This window comes from Bufo bufo, chromosome 2, assembly GCF_905171765.1.
Source record: "Bufo bufo chromosome 2, aBufBuf1.1, whole genome shotgun sequence".
NCBI lineage: Eukaryota > Metazoa > Chordata > Amphibia > Anura > Bufonidae > Bufo > Bufo bufo.
Window position 1 is genome coordinate 253531563 of NC_053390.1, and position 13903 is coordinate 253545465.

A 13903-nucleotide genomic window follows, 5' to 3' on the forward strand; every position below is an offset into this window, starting at 1 on the left:
CGGCTTGTGGTCTGAGCTTCATCTATTGTGTTTTGATCTTTACACAGAGAGTTATTTGGGACAGAAGTCTTGTGGTCTTATGTTCTGCTCTGCAGTGGCATTATATCCCTTGTTCAGCTGGTTACTCTGCCCTTCTTTCCAGAATCCCCAACTTATTTACTATTAGTAAAAGGTGACAGGGAAGGTTGCAAGCAAGGTAAGTTAAAGGATATGAAGACCTTTGACATCGAAAAAAAAAATCTTTTTCACATGCTAAAATCGTTGCTATAGTCTGCATTCCTAAATTTATTTTCAGACCCTCTGATATGTAGTTTTCAACCAGTTCTTAGTTCCAGACTTTTCTGATGTCCTTTCCAATAATAGATTCTCGTTGTAAGATCTGTGTATCCAGGATGCTGCTGCATTCATTAGCTCTCCTGTATGAGTACAGCTTAATTCATGGACTGATTTCCCCTTCTATACCTCATGAGGCATTTTGTTTACCCTGTGCTGTCAGCCATTGATGGTGATAAGTATGTGATGGCCTCCTTCCTTAGTGCTCTCTCTGTGCACTTACTATATACATAGCCTGTAAGATTCCTCCTTCTTTCTTCTTGCACACTGTAGTGTGATGGATCTACCCTTCCTAAAAGCTTGGTTGCTTTCCTTTTTCTTTACACTCTAATCTGCTGTATACAACCTCTTCCTCTTCTCTGAGAGAACGAAGGAAGAAAGCTGAGACAGTTGACACAACCAGGAGAAGCAGTGCTTCCCTATCTAGGATAACCATTTGTGTGAAGGAGTTGCCCAGATTCTACAACAGCAAAGTGATAGGGAATATTTAATGTAGCCTAATTAGGAAGTTAATTATGCATTTAGGGACCCACTGAACAATAAAAAAAACAGTTCAAGGGTATTCAAAGATAGCCTTTAATCACAGAAGACTTGAAATGAAAAATTAGAACTAAGCTTTGGCAAGCAGAAGGGGAAGGTTATTGTTAGGGGTCTTTCACACAAGCATATTCCTTGTGGGAATCACGCTCCGTGTTAGAGAGGACTTACAGAAGCGCAGGGCATTATCATGATTCGTAATGTTGTGTGCATCTGCGTGACCTTTCTGTAATGGAACAGAAAAAATAGGTGGTAGGACAGCACCACTAACTTGAATAAGCTCAAAAATACTTAGCGGCGGTGCTCGTGGCGTCAGGTCTCGGCCTCAGAGACCCCCAAAGTTACCAGTAGAAATGAAGATGGTCACGGCACTCCAAAAGCTTCCTTTCTGTAATGGAATCATGCTGACATAAAGCTGTCAGTATGATTCTGTAGCAGAAAGGTCACGCAGAGGCACATAGCATTATCAATCATGATTAGGTTTGAGCGAATCGGGTTCGGATTGCTGTATTTGAACCCGATTCTTTTAAAAACGTAATTAAGAATATCATCTCCATCCTGCTTTAAAATGTATTGCCTCCGCAGAGGTCTTTCCATAGTTTCAGCAAATATTGCAAGACTTACTTTGTCTCGCCTCTATCACGTGTCACTTTATTTCGCATAAATTATTGTATGAAAATACGAAGCCGAACCCGGCTTTGTGCCTCATTAACAAAGCTGAGTTCAGCTTTGTATTTTGATACAGTAATGTATCAAAGTAATGCGAATAAACAAAGTGACACATGATAGAGGTGAGATGAAGTAAGTTTTTCAATATTTGCCAAAACTGCAGAAACACCTCCGCGGAGGAAATACATTTTACAGTAAGATGGAGCTGATATTCTTCACATAGTTTTTAAAAGAATCAATCGGGTTTGGATTGCTGTATCCACTCAATCCTAAATACGATAATGCTCTGTGCTTCTATAAGTCCGGAACGCAGGATCCCTCTCTCACACGTAGCGTGATTCCCACAAGTAACACGTTTGTGTCAAGGAGCCCTTAGATGTTGGCAACATAATTATACTGATGATGATCATCTGTTGTGGCTTTCAAGAACATTTCCAGCAGTTAGATTACAACTCCTGTAATATTGTGGTCTAAATATTGCAGAAATAGGGTAAAGACACCGGGACAGATTTACTAATCAAATTAGGACAGAATTCTGGCACACATCATGTGTCCAACATTTACTAATTGTTTTAGAAATTTTTCACAACAAGAGGCCATGACGTAGTGGGAAGGGATGTCACCTCTGGGGCAACATGTGCATCAAAAGTTTGCCACAAAATAGTGGGGCAATATAGGAGAACCAGTTAGGTTACACTAAAGTTAGCATCCACTGTGATAAATTTGGTGTACTTGTAGACCGTCTAGTCCAAGGATAAGCAATTCTGGCATTCCAGCTATTGTGAAAACATTAGACCCCCCACTTCCAAATGTACACTTGCTCTGCTGTTTTTGGAATTCCCATAGAAGTTAATGTTATTGCAGTAGCACAACAGCTGGAGTGCTGGAGTTTGGTGTAGTCTTACACCTTAATGCCCCTGCATACATTTTTACATTTACTGACTATATAATTGAGGTGAAGAGTCATTTAGTTATTTACTAGGCAACTGAACAAGAACAATTACTTTAGTGTTGATAAATCCTGGGTAAAAACCATGCAAGGTACCTGTAGGTGGTAAAAGCACTTATATAAAAAATTCCTATTCAACCCTTTTTTTTTTTCTCAAGCACTGAAACAGTTGTGGGGAGATAGAGATCACCAGCAAGTTATCGATGAAATGTTGAAAGAGCAAAATAGCCAAAGCAAAGGAAAACGCATGGGTGTCTTGGAACTATTAAGGGATCACTCTCATCGCTATCAGCTTCTTACTATGATTGGATTGATCTTCAGCCTTCAACTTAGTGGTGCTAATGCAGTTGAGTATTATATTGAATCTTCAACAAAATATATTTTGGTAGACACTGTTTTATGCCTTGTACAGGACCTGAGGGGGTGGTGTATGACACAGTGATTCCAAGAACAGCAAAGAGAGAGCCCCTGCTTCATGCACTGACCTATCAGGCATAACATTCGGGGCAGATTTACTATTGAAAATACTAAATTTTGGTGCAATTTGCCCCTTCAAAAACTGCCATGCATGCCTTGTACCACAATGATCATTTTAGACACTTTCTATGTCTCATCCCGACATGGAGATGTGACTTAGTGGAACAGGGCATGGCTTAGCGTAAACTAAGCCAACATACGGATGTAGTAGAGTTAACATTCATGCTTTATGAGACGTGTTATCTAAACTAAATGCGTTAAGCAAACACTTTCAATTACTTTTCAATGGCTTTTGTCTCAAGATAACACGAGTTAAGAAATTTGAGTTTAGAGCTTGAGTGCTAACCCTGCTACATCTGTATAGGTGATGTTAGACTAGACCGTCTAAAGATGGACAAAATTTCCAGCATCCTCCACTGTAATCCATCTAGCACAGTTTTAGACTATGTTCACATGGATTACATCCGCAATGGAGTTCATCGCCTGAACAGCTTCCTAACGGCTTTAATGGGAACAAAGCATCAATGTGCACATGGTGAAGCTTTTTTTTACACAGCTGTTTTTAAATAGATGTGAGAAGTTGCATATGACTTATTTAAAGTAGAGGTTAACTGCATTCCCCACTGAAGTAAATGGACTATAATGGTACAGCCACAATGATCGTCCATGATCTGGTCGGGTTGCGGCCATGCCACTGATAAGAACCGCACAGCCAATTAGCCTGCAGCTTCATTTCATTTAATTAATGAAGACTGCACTGTGTAGTCTGTCTTCTGGGTCATGAGTGGCTTGACACAAGGAATGCAACAGTTGTAGCCCATGTCCTGGATACGTCTGTGTGTGGTGGCTCTTGAAGCACTGACTCCAGCTGCTGTCCACTCCTTGTGAATCTCCCCCAAATTCCTGAATGACATTTTCTTCATGATCCTTTCAAGGCTGCAATTATCCCTGTTATACTTCTGCACGTTTTTCTACTACACTTTTTTTTCCACTACACTTTTCATTAATATTAATATACAGAAGCATCTACAGTCAGTGTGGTTTGGGGAGCCATGTCCATATGCTGATGTTAGTCCACTGTGTTATATCAAGTCAAGTAGGCAGTGCAGTCAGCACAGCCGTCTAACCAGGATATTTTAGAGAACTTTATACTACCTTCTGCTGACAAGCTTTATAGCAGGACTTGGCACATGCCCACACTACCGAAAGTACCAATACCTGGTTTAATAACCACAGTATCACTGTGCATTTTTTGCCTAAACTAAACCCTATACGGAATCTATGGGGTATTGTCAAGTGGAAGATAAGAGACACCAGGCCCAACAATGCAGATGAGCTGAAGGCTGCTATCAAAGCAACCTTGGCTTCTATAACACCTCAGCATTGCCACAGGCTGCCACCATGCCACGACGCATTGATACAGTAATTCATATAATAGGAGCCCTGACCAAGTATTGAGTCATATAATGTACATACTTTTCAGTAAAAGATGTTTTTAATTTGTCTTATATAATAGTCTAATTTTCTGACATACTGACTGTAACGGCACCCCGGACATAAAAGGGGGTGAAAATGCAGTTTATGAGATATTCCCTTTCCAGATGCAAAGGCAGCTACTCAAGACACCAATCTCCCGAACTGGAAACCATATGAATGCTGCATACAGCCGAATAGGAAAAACCATATGAAAGGTTTACACTCCTAGCAGTCGAACTGGCAGCATACAATAAATCCCCCCCAAGAACGAGACCAGGCTCTGTGTTGAGGGTAAAGCAGTGGACAGCCAGAGCTGTGTGTTTATTGTTCTTATATACACATTCTTACACATTAGTACCACCCACAGGGTTTTGTAAAACAACCAATAACCACGTACAATACACTCAGACACTCCCACACAAAATCCTCCCCTCTGCCTGTGATACAATTACCTTACACAATGGGTTAATGTAATTATCACAGGCAGGAGAATACACAGTTTTACACAATGTCTTCTGTCCTGGAGACAATTGGGAAGTAATCCAATTTATCTCCAAGGGCAGAGGCAAAACTTCATTAGCCACATGGTAGCAAAAGACAATAAAAGACATAAGAATATTTAACTGTGCAGCTATTGCATAAAACATTGACATTTAACATATCCCCAGATAGCTCCGGTCTGAGTGCATTCAATTATTAGGTGAATGGCACTCAGACTACACGAATACAGTTCAATTGCCATGGAGCCAAATTCTTTCACATAGTCTTTGCAGGGTAAAATCAAGCGTTTCAACATGGGGCCATAGTATAAAGGAAGCAGGCGGGCAACCAGGCTTCTCCAATGCAATGTGGCGAAATTGGTCTCGTCTCATCTCTCCCCTTTTCCAAACAGACTAACAGTGTATCGGACTTCCTGCCAGTCAGTGCCCTTGTTAGTCCAGCAGCCCACCCACAAAATAGAAACAGCAGTACAGCCCACCCATAATAAATGGTTACTACACCTGAGCGAGGGATAAACTTGTCCATGTCCAGGTGCCTCACCACGGCTGTGTGGGGGAATGGTAGACTGCCTTGGTGGGTTGCTGAGTGGGCAGAGACCAGCTGTACTCTGCCCTGGTGCCAGCGCTACCACGGAAGTAGCCTGGTTGGAGCCTGGTTGTTGGAGGGGGAGACCGACTGTCTCCCCTTTAGATACACAGCTCTGCTGTTGTAGGGAGAGGCCGACTGTCTCCCCTTTAGATAAACCACCATGCTGCTGTGGGGGGAGACCGACTGTCTCCCCTTTGGCTAAACAGCCCTGTTGCTGGGGGACAGGACCAACTGTCCCTACCCCCTGTGCTGTGAGTGCAGAGACCACGGTCCCATCTGCACTGTTATTGGGCTTACTGTCTCCCCCTTGTGTGTTAAACTGCCGCTGGGGGATGGAGACTGGGCTCCCAATTTCCTGTAAATCACACGGCCGCTGGGGAATGGAGACTGGGCTCCCAATTCCCTGCAATTCACACTGCCAATAGGGAGAGGGGGTAACAAGCTCCTCTCCCATACATACTCCCAGCCTCTGGGGAGGGAGACCAACTGTCCGCTCCCAATACAGTGTCCTGTTGCTGGAAAAAGGAGACTGGGCTCTCTATTCCCTGTAAATCACACGGTCGCTGGGGAATGGAGACTGGGCTCCCAATTCCCTGCAGGACTGGTGGAGAGACCTCGGTCCCATCTCCACCGGCCACCTGGGGTTCTTCCCAGTAACACTCCACAATATCTGCCCAGCTGAATGGGTCTGGATCCGGGTCTGTCATCTTTCTGTCCTGCTGAGCCTTCCCAATGGAGTGGAAGAGATCTCGGTAGTCCTGCTCCAGTTCCCACTCCAGGGTTGCTAGGTGAGCCAGGTCTTTCTCTACCTCATGGGGGTCATCCCAATCCTGCCTAGCCTCCCTCTCATAGAAAATGTCCTGAAGTCTGTTCTGTGCAGGGCTCCCGAAGTCAGGCTCTGCAAAGGACTCCTATAACAAGCCAGGACCATCAAACTCCTCTCCCTCTGGCTTGTCATGCTCAGCTGTCCAGGGTATATACTGTGCCATATACCACCAGAGCGCCTGGTAGGCATCCTCCAGCCATAGCTCCTGCCATACCCAGTGCTCTAGTTCCTTCACCCATTCCTCCAGGGGCTGCTCTCCCAGGAAGGGCATCCGCAGGGCCACTTGCTTCTGCAATCGCTGCTCTTTACTGGGGAGACTCTCGCCTCGCTGGTATTGTACATTATCCAGGGCCTGGTACCAGATGCCTTTCCTTAATGCATCCCGGCCATCCAGGTCTTCCTCATCGTATGCCACTGCTGGTTCCATCCTGCTGCTGTCAGGGTCGCTGTACTGGGACATGCGTTGCCCTCAAATTGTAATTCCAGGGAATGATGTTACTTTGTAGCTGTCCTTCTCACTGCTGCCACCAATTGTAACGGCACCCCGGACATAAAAGGGGGTGAAAATGCCGTTTATGATATATTCCCTTTCCAGATGCAAAGGCAGCTACTCAAGACACCAATCTCCCCAACTGGAAACCATATGAATGCTGCATACAGCCAAATAGGATAAACCATATGAAAGGTTTACACTCTTAGCAGTCGAACTGGCAGCATACAATAAATCCCCCCCAAGAACGAGATCAATCAGACACTCCCACACAAAATCCTTCCCTCTGCCTGTGATACAATTACCTTACACAATGGGTTAATGTAATTATCACAGGCAGGAGAATACACCGTTTTACACAATGTCTTCTGTCCTGGAGACAATTGGGAAGTAATCCAATTTATCTCCAAGGGCAGAGGCAAAACTTCATTAGCCACATGGTAGCAAAAGACAATAAAAGACATAAGAATATTTAACTGTGCAGCTATTGCATAAAACATAGACATTTAACATATCCCCAGATAGCTCCGGTCTGAGTGCATTCAATTATTAGGGGAATGGCACTTAGACTACACGAATACAGTTCAATTGCCATGGAGCCAAATTCTTTCACATAGTCTTTGCACGGGAAAATCAAGCGTTTCAACATGGGGCCATAGTCTAAAGGAAGCAGGCGGGCAACCAGGCTTCTCCAATGCAATGTGGCGAGATTGGTCTCGTCACACTGACTTTTGGGGTTTCATTAGCTGTCAGCCATAATCATCAACATTAAAAGAAATCAATGCTTGAAATAGATCAAACCCTGTGTGTAATGAATCTATAGAATATATGAGCTTCACTTTATAAATTGAATTATTAAAATAAATTAACATTTTGATTGTATTCTAAAAAAATAAGCAGCTCAGATAATTTTCTGTCATATTCATTTCTACATAGGACTGAATTGTGTTTTCCTCCGCAAACATTATTATATTTCTTTCCATGACTCAACAGATTTACTTCTACGCATATGATGTGTTTCATGAGGCTGGTTTCCCTGAAGATCAGATAGCCTATGTTTCACTGGGAGTTGGGACTTTTGAATTTGTTTCTGCTATGATCTGTGTAAGTTTTATTCCTGCCGAAAGTTATAACCTCCTTGGTTTTATATTATTTAATGAAAAAAGTTAATTTATACATGCTGGTTTAGTAGCATATTCCACAACTAGCTCATATTTTTAGAAACTGTTTTGAAATGTGGCCCTGTCGACAGGACTTTCTTTTCAGATAAGATAAGATAAGATGCCTTTATTGTCACTGTACAATACAATGTAATACAATGTACAATACAATGAAATGTTGTTTGGAGCAATCCTAGATGCCATGGACAGAGGAACAAGAACTGACATTTAAACTAAAGCATTACACTAGAAAAAAAACTAAACATTGCACTAGAAAGCATTACTATTCACAGTTCACAGCATATATATAGCAAGAGCAAAGTAGTAAGTGCTTATGAGTATATATACACACTGATCAGACACCACTGCAGACAAGAGATCATCATGAATGCACAGTCACTTTCAGTCTGTGGTAGTTTATATCCTTGGAAGGGGCAATAGTCTCTGAGCATTTAAGAGACTGATTGCTTTGGGGTAAAGGTGTTCTTCAGCCTAGTGGTGCGGGCGTGTAGGGCTCTAAGACGCCTACCAGAGGGTAGGGGAATGAAAAGGCTGTGGCGGGGTGAGTTGGATCCCCGCAGATAATTTTTGCCCTGTTGCTGCAGCGAGCAGTGAAGATGTCCTCCAGTGATGGTAGCTGAGTACCAGTGATTCTGCCAGCCATTCTGACAGCCATTCTGTCCTGCATAACGGAAACCAGACGGATCCTTTATGCTTGCCCATAGACATCTATTATGACGGATCAAGACGGAATGCCTCTAAACGGAAACCTTTAGAGTCTAAAGGTTTCCGTTTTGAATTCAGTCTTACGAATACCTTTGTTTTCCGTTATAACCATGTTATAAAGGAAAGCAATAATATAATTGATAACGGTGATGTGAACCCACCCTAAGCTGTTACATGACTATTTGCATCTGACAACTGACACCTGTATCAGTAATTAAGCGCATTTAATATACAAAAATTGCTACAATATAGAAACCATACTGTAACAATGAATACAAATTTACAATTCAGAGAATACTTAATAATAGCCATGGCCAGGAATTTTAATCATGCTTACAAGTAAATAAAAAGTGGATGCATGCTGGTATAGAACTAATAGTTAAAACTGAACAATACTCCTTTTTTTCATCCTGATTTTATGTTTTTCTATTAGAGTCTCCTGATTGACCGCTTTGGAAGAAGAATTCTACTGTTAGGAGGCTACAGCCTTATGGCTTTGACCCTAGGACTTCTAACTGTGACACTGGCAATGCAGGTAACCACTAGTGTTGAGCGCGAATATTCGAATCGCGAATATCCCCACTCTGAGAATTCGCAAATATTTAGAATATAGTGCTATATATTCGTATTCGCGAAAAGCTTTGATTGCGAACATTATAATCGTGAATTTATCGCAAATTTATCGTGAATATCGGCACTAAGCAACATCCGTAGCAACCAATAGGAAAGTTGCCTACCCCTTAGTGTTGATGGCGAATATTCTAATCGCAAAATTTTATCGTGAATATATTACATTGCCGATTTTCGCAATCAAATAAATCCTGACTGGGGATCACGAATTCTCGAATTTGCGAATTTATGGTGAATATTCTGCCAAAAATTCGCAAAATATCGCGAATTAGAATATTGCCTATGCCACTCATCACTAGTAACCACTACTAAACGGAACACTGATAAGTTGTCTATCGGGATCTGCTTACATTGAGTTATGTAAAAAGCATCTGTCAGCATGGTCAACCCTATTAAACCATGCATGCCTGGTAGGGTTAATCAGGCAGCTACCACTGCCTGGTAGAGATGTTCATGCTGATTGAAATTATACCTTTGTTATATCTGTGGGTAGAACTGTTGCTGAGAAAGCTGCTGTTTTAGTAATATGCAAATGAGCTGGTTCAAACACCAAGGGGCTGGTTGGAGGACTTGGAGCACTGCTTTTATAACATCCATCTGATATGGGCATTGCTCCTCCCCTTGCTTGATTTCCCCAGATCAGAGGGGTGTCACAAAAGCAGTGCTCCAAGGGCCTTTAGCCAGCTCCCTAGTGCTCGAACCAGCTCAGTTGCATATTACTAAAAAGACAGATATCTCAGCAACAGTTCTACCTACAGACTTAACAAAGGTATTGTTTTAATATGCCTGGTTTAATAGGATTGATCATCCTGACAGATGCTCTTTAAGTGCAGTTTGCAAATATTAAGGATATTAGCGCTTTTGTACATGGTCATAGTATGGCTCTGTTTTGTACAGTCACAATAGGGACAAGGGTACATAGGGTACCTCATATGTACATCCCTATACCTCTGATTTTATATAGATGCATACAGAGTTTTTTTCTATTAGATTTGTCTGTTAGATTTTGAGCTAACTGGACAAAAGCACCCAACAAATCCTGTACAGCAGCATTTGGAGGCTGCTGCAAAGTAAGGACTGCTGTACAAGGCTCTGCTGTGTGCAGAAGTTGCAATGTTACTTACATATTGGGTATATGTTGGGGGTTTATGTTGATCTATATATGTTGATATATAGTTTGTTGAGGTCGGAGTTTCAGCTGTAATATCGATACTATGGGGAGAATATATTAAGACTGGAGTTACTTACACCAATCTTAAAGGGGTTTTCCCATCTCAGACAATGGGGGCATATCACTCAGGGCCTATCCTAGTGATATGTCCCCATTGTCTTAGATGGGAAAACCCCTTTAGTAGCAAACCCTGCTGGTGTAACAATGCTCCAAAATTATTAAGAGGTAATAAATGTGACACATCAACAGGAGTTCCATGCTCTAGAAAAATAAATCTACACCAAGGGCATAGACATATGTATGGTGTAATGTGCACTGGTTTTCGAGTGCATGTGTTGTTAAATGAGTTGGGCTGTGGGGATCCCACCCACAACCATCTACTTTTGGGGTGAGGGTGGTGTAAAAGGGTAAAAAGCCACATTTTATGGTAAAAAAGTACATTTATGTAAAAAATTTGCAGCTTTTCTATGTAAGAAAACTGGTATACAGAAATGCTACATTCCCACCTTTCCCTGGGAAATTCATCTCTTAAAAATGTTTTTCACTTTCCGTATAATTGAACCTTTCCAAGTTTAAAGGTCTTCTGTCAGCCCACTAAACCGTTTTTATTTTTGGTTACTAATAATCCCTACACTGCGAGCTCTGCATACATAAGTTAAATAATCATTTCTGTTCAGTAGAATTTGCTAAAAAGCGATTTTTCAAATATGCAAATTACCTTGCTACCAGCAAGTAGGGCGGCTACTTGCTGGTAGAAGCTGCATCCTCCGACCCTAATGACGCCCCCTCCGCATTGTGATTGACAGGGCCAGGGAACGGAATCGTTCTCTGCTGGCCCTGCCTGTTAGCATTCAAAATCTGGCTCCTGCGCTGCGGCCGTACGTATCTTCAATCTGCGCAGGCGCACTGAGAGACGGCCGCTCTCTCCTCAATGCGCCTGCGCCGGGTGTAGATGTGACATCATCGGCGCAGGCGCATTGAGGATGGAGCGGCCGAGCGAGTGGCCGTCTCTCAGTGCGCCTGCGCAGATTGAAGATAGGTACGGCCGCGGCGCAGGCGCCAGATTTTGAATGCTAACAGGCAGGGCCAACAGAGAACGATTCCGTTCCCTGGCCCTGTCAATCACAATGCGGAGGGGGCGTCATTAGGGTCGGAGGATGCGGCTGCTACCAGCAAGTAGCCGCCCTACTTGCTGGTAGCAAGGTAATTTGCATATTTTAAAAATCGCTTTTTAGCAAATTCTACTGAACAGAAATGATTATTTAACTTATGTATGCATAAATCGCAGTGTAGGGATTATTAGTAAACAAAAAAAAAACGGTTTAGTGGGCTGACAGAAGCCCTTTAAACATACAGAATACAGTAGTGTTGGAGTAGACTTCTCTTTATTCTTGTATCTCATAGAATTCATACTACTGGATGCCATATTGCAGTGTTGGCCTCACATTTACCTTTGTTTTTCTGTATGGAGCAGGGCCAGGTGAGTGGTTTACCTGTACATTATATATTGGACTAATTTAAATACCTATAGTTATGTAGATTGAAAATGACACAGGTCCATCAAGTTCAACGTTCCTCAACCAATTAATGAAATTTGACAATGCATTTGCAAAAATCAAGACATATTACATCAGCCACATAACTAGCACACTTGTACTTTGCAGATTTTTTTTTTTTATAAATGCAAACGAACCTCTAGGAGCAACAGGGGTGTTCCCCTTACAAGTACAGAAGGTGCAACAGTTGCAGAGAGAGCATGGTCTCTATATGTAATGAGAACGCCCCCGTTGCTCCTAGAGGCTCATTTGCATATGTTAAAACATAATTTTTCTTAGCAATGCAGAGACATACAGTATGAACATGGGACCAACATAGATGCCTTTAGCTGCCATGCAGACATGCAACAGGTCAGCCAGTTTCATAGCTACAGTTCTGCTAACAGAGGCCTTTTAAGAATATGAGATACAGTGATCTATCAATTACTGACCTTAATTCCCTGAATACCCATGGATGAATGCCACTACTGGGGACTATATCAGTATTTAATGTGCTATACTTCTTGTGTAAAGATAGTGATATTTGGTGGAGACTGTTCTGGAGAATCTTGATTACGTTCCCCCTAATGATATTTGGCAGTGACTGCTTACTGGTGAACACAGAGAAAAAGAATTTATTTTAAGAAGACCTCTCACCACTCCTGACTTGCCTGATTTAATAGCTTCATGGGCCCAGGTGTGGGAATGCTGAGTGGTATAGTGCGGCCTAAAATGTCTCTCTATGTGTTACGGTGCTCCTACCTGGATACGGTTGGACCCCAGGCTTTGGCTACGAAGCAATAAATAGGGGGAATAATTTAGGGATTTGAAGAAACAACTTGAGTCCAGACCTTGATATGAAGTTTAACCACTTCAGCCCCCAGTGCTTAAACACCCTGAAAGACCAAGCCACTTTTTACACTTCTGACCTACACTACTTTCACCGTTTATTGCTCGGTCATGCAACTTACCACCCAAATGAATTTTACCTCCTTTTCTTCTCACTAATAGAGCTTTCATTTGGTGGTATTTCATTGCTGCTGACATTTTTACTTTTTTTGTTATTAATCGAAATTTAACGATTTTTTTGCAAAAAAATGACATTTTTCACTTTCAGTTGTAAAATTTTGCAAAAAAAACTACATCCATATATAAATTTTGCTCTAAATTTACTGTTCTACATGTCTTTGATAAAAAAAAAATGTTTGGGTAAAAAAAAAATGGTTTGGGTAAAAGTTATAGCGTTTACAAACTATGGTACAAAAATGTGAATTTCTGCTTTTTGAAGCAGCTCTGACTTTCTGAGCACCTGTCATGTTTCCTGAGGTTCTACAATGGCCAGACAGTACAAACACCCCACAAATGACCCCATTTAGGAAAGTACACACCCTAAGGTATTCGCTGATGGGCATAGTGAGTTCATAGAACTTTTTATTTTTTGTCACAAGTTAGCGGAAAATGATGATTTTTTTTTTTTTTTCTTACAAAGTCTCATATTCCACTAACTTGGGACAAAAAATAAAAAGTTCTATGAACTCACTATGCCCATCAGCGAAAACCTTGGGGTCTCTTCTTTCCAAAATGGGGTCACTTATGGCGTAGTTATACTGCCCTGGCATTCTAGGGGCCCAAATGTGTGGTAAGGAGTTTGAAATCAAATTCTGTAAAAAATGACGAGTGAAATCCGAAAGGTGCTCTTTGGAATATGGGCCCCTTTGCCCACCTAGGCTGCAAAAAAAACACCCCACAAATGACCCCATTTAGGAAAGTACACACCCTAAGGTATTCGCTGATGGGCATAGTGAGTTCATAGAACTTTTTATTTTTTGTCACAA

The 13903-nt window shown here is 41.9% G+C and overlaps 1 protein-coding gene across 1 annotated transcript in view; it reads left to right on the forward strand.

Moving 5' to 3' along the window:
- LOC120988736 (solute carrier family 2, facilitated glucose transporter member 9-like) overlaps window positions 1–13903 on the forward strand; it is a 73889-nt gene that overhangs the window by 32128 nt on the left and 27858 nt on the right. The window contains exons 6-10 of the mRNA XM_040416384.1: window positions 48–196; window positions 2647–2834; window positions 7840–7950; window positions 9166–9267; window positions 11938–12013. Of these exons, the coding sequence (XP_040272318.1) occupies window positions 48–196; window positions 2647–2834; window positions 7840–7950; window positions 9166–9267; window positions 11938–12013 (626 nt within the window). The remainder of the gene's footprint in view (window positions 1–47; window positions 197–2646; window positions 2835–7839; window positions 7951–9165; window positions 9268–11937; window positions 12014–13903) is intronic.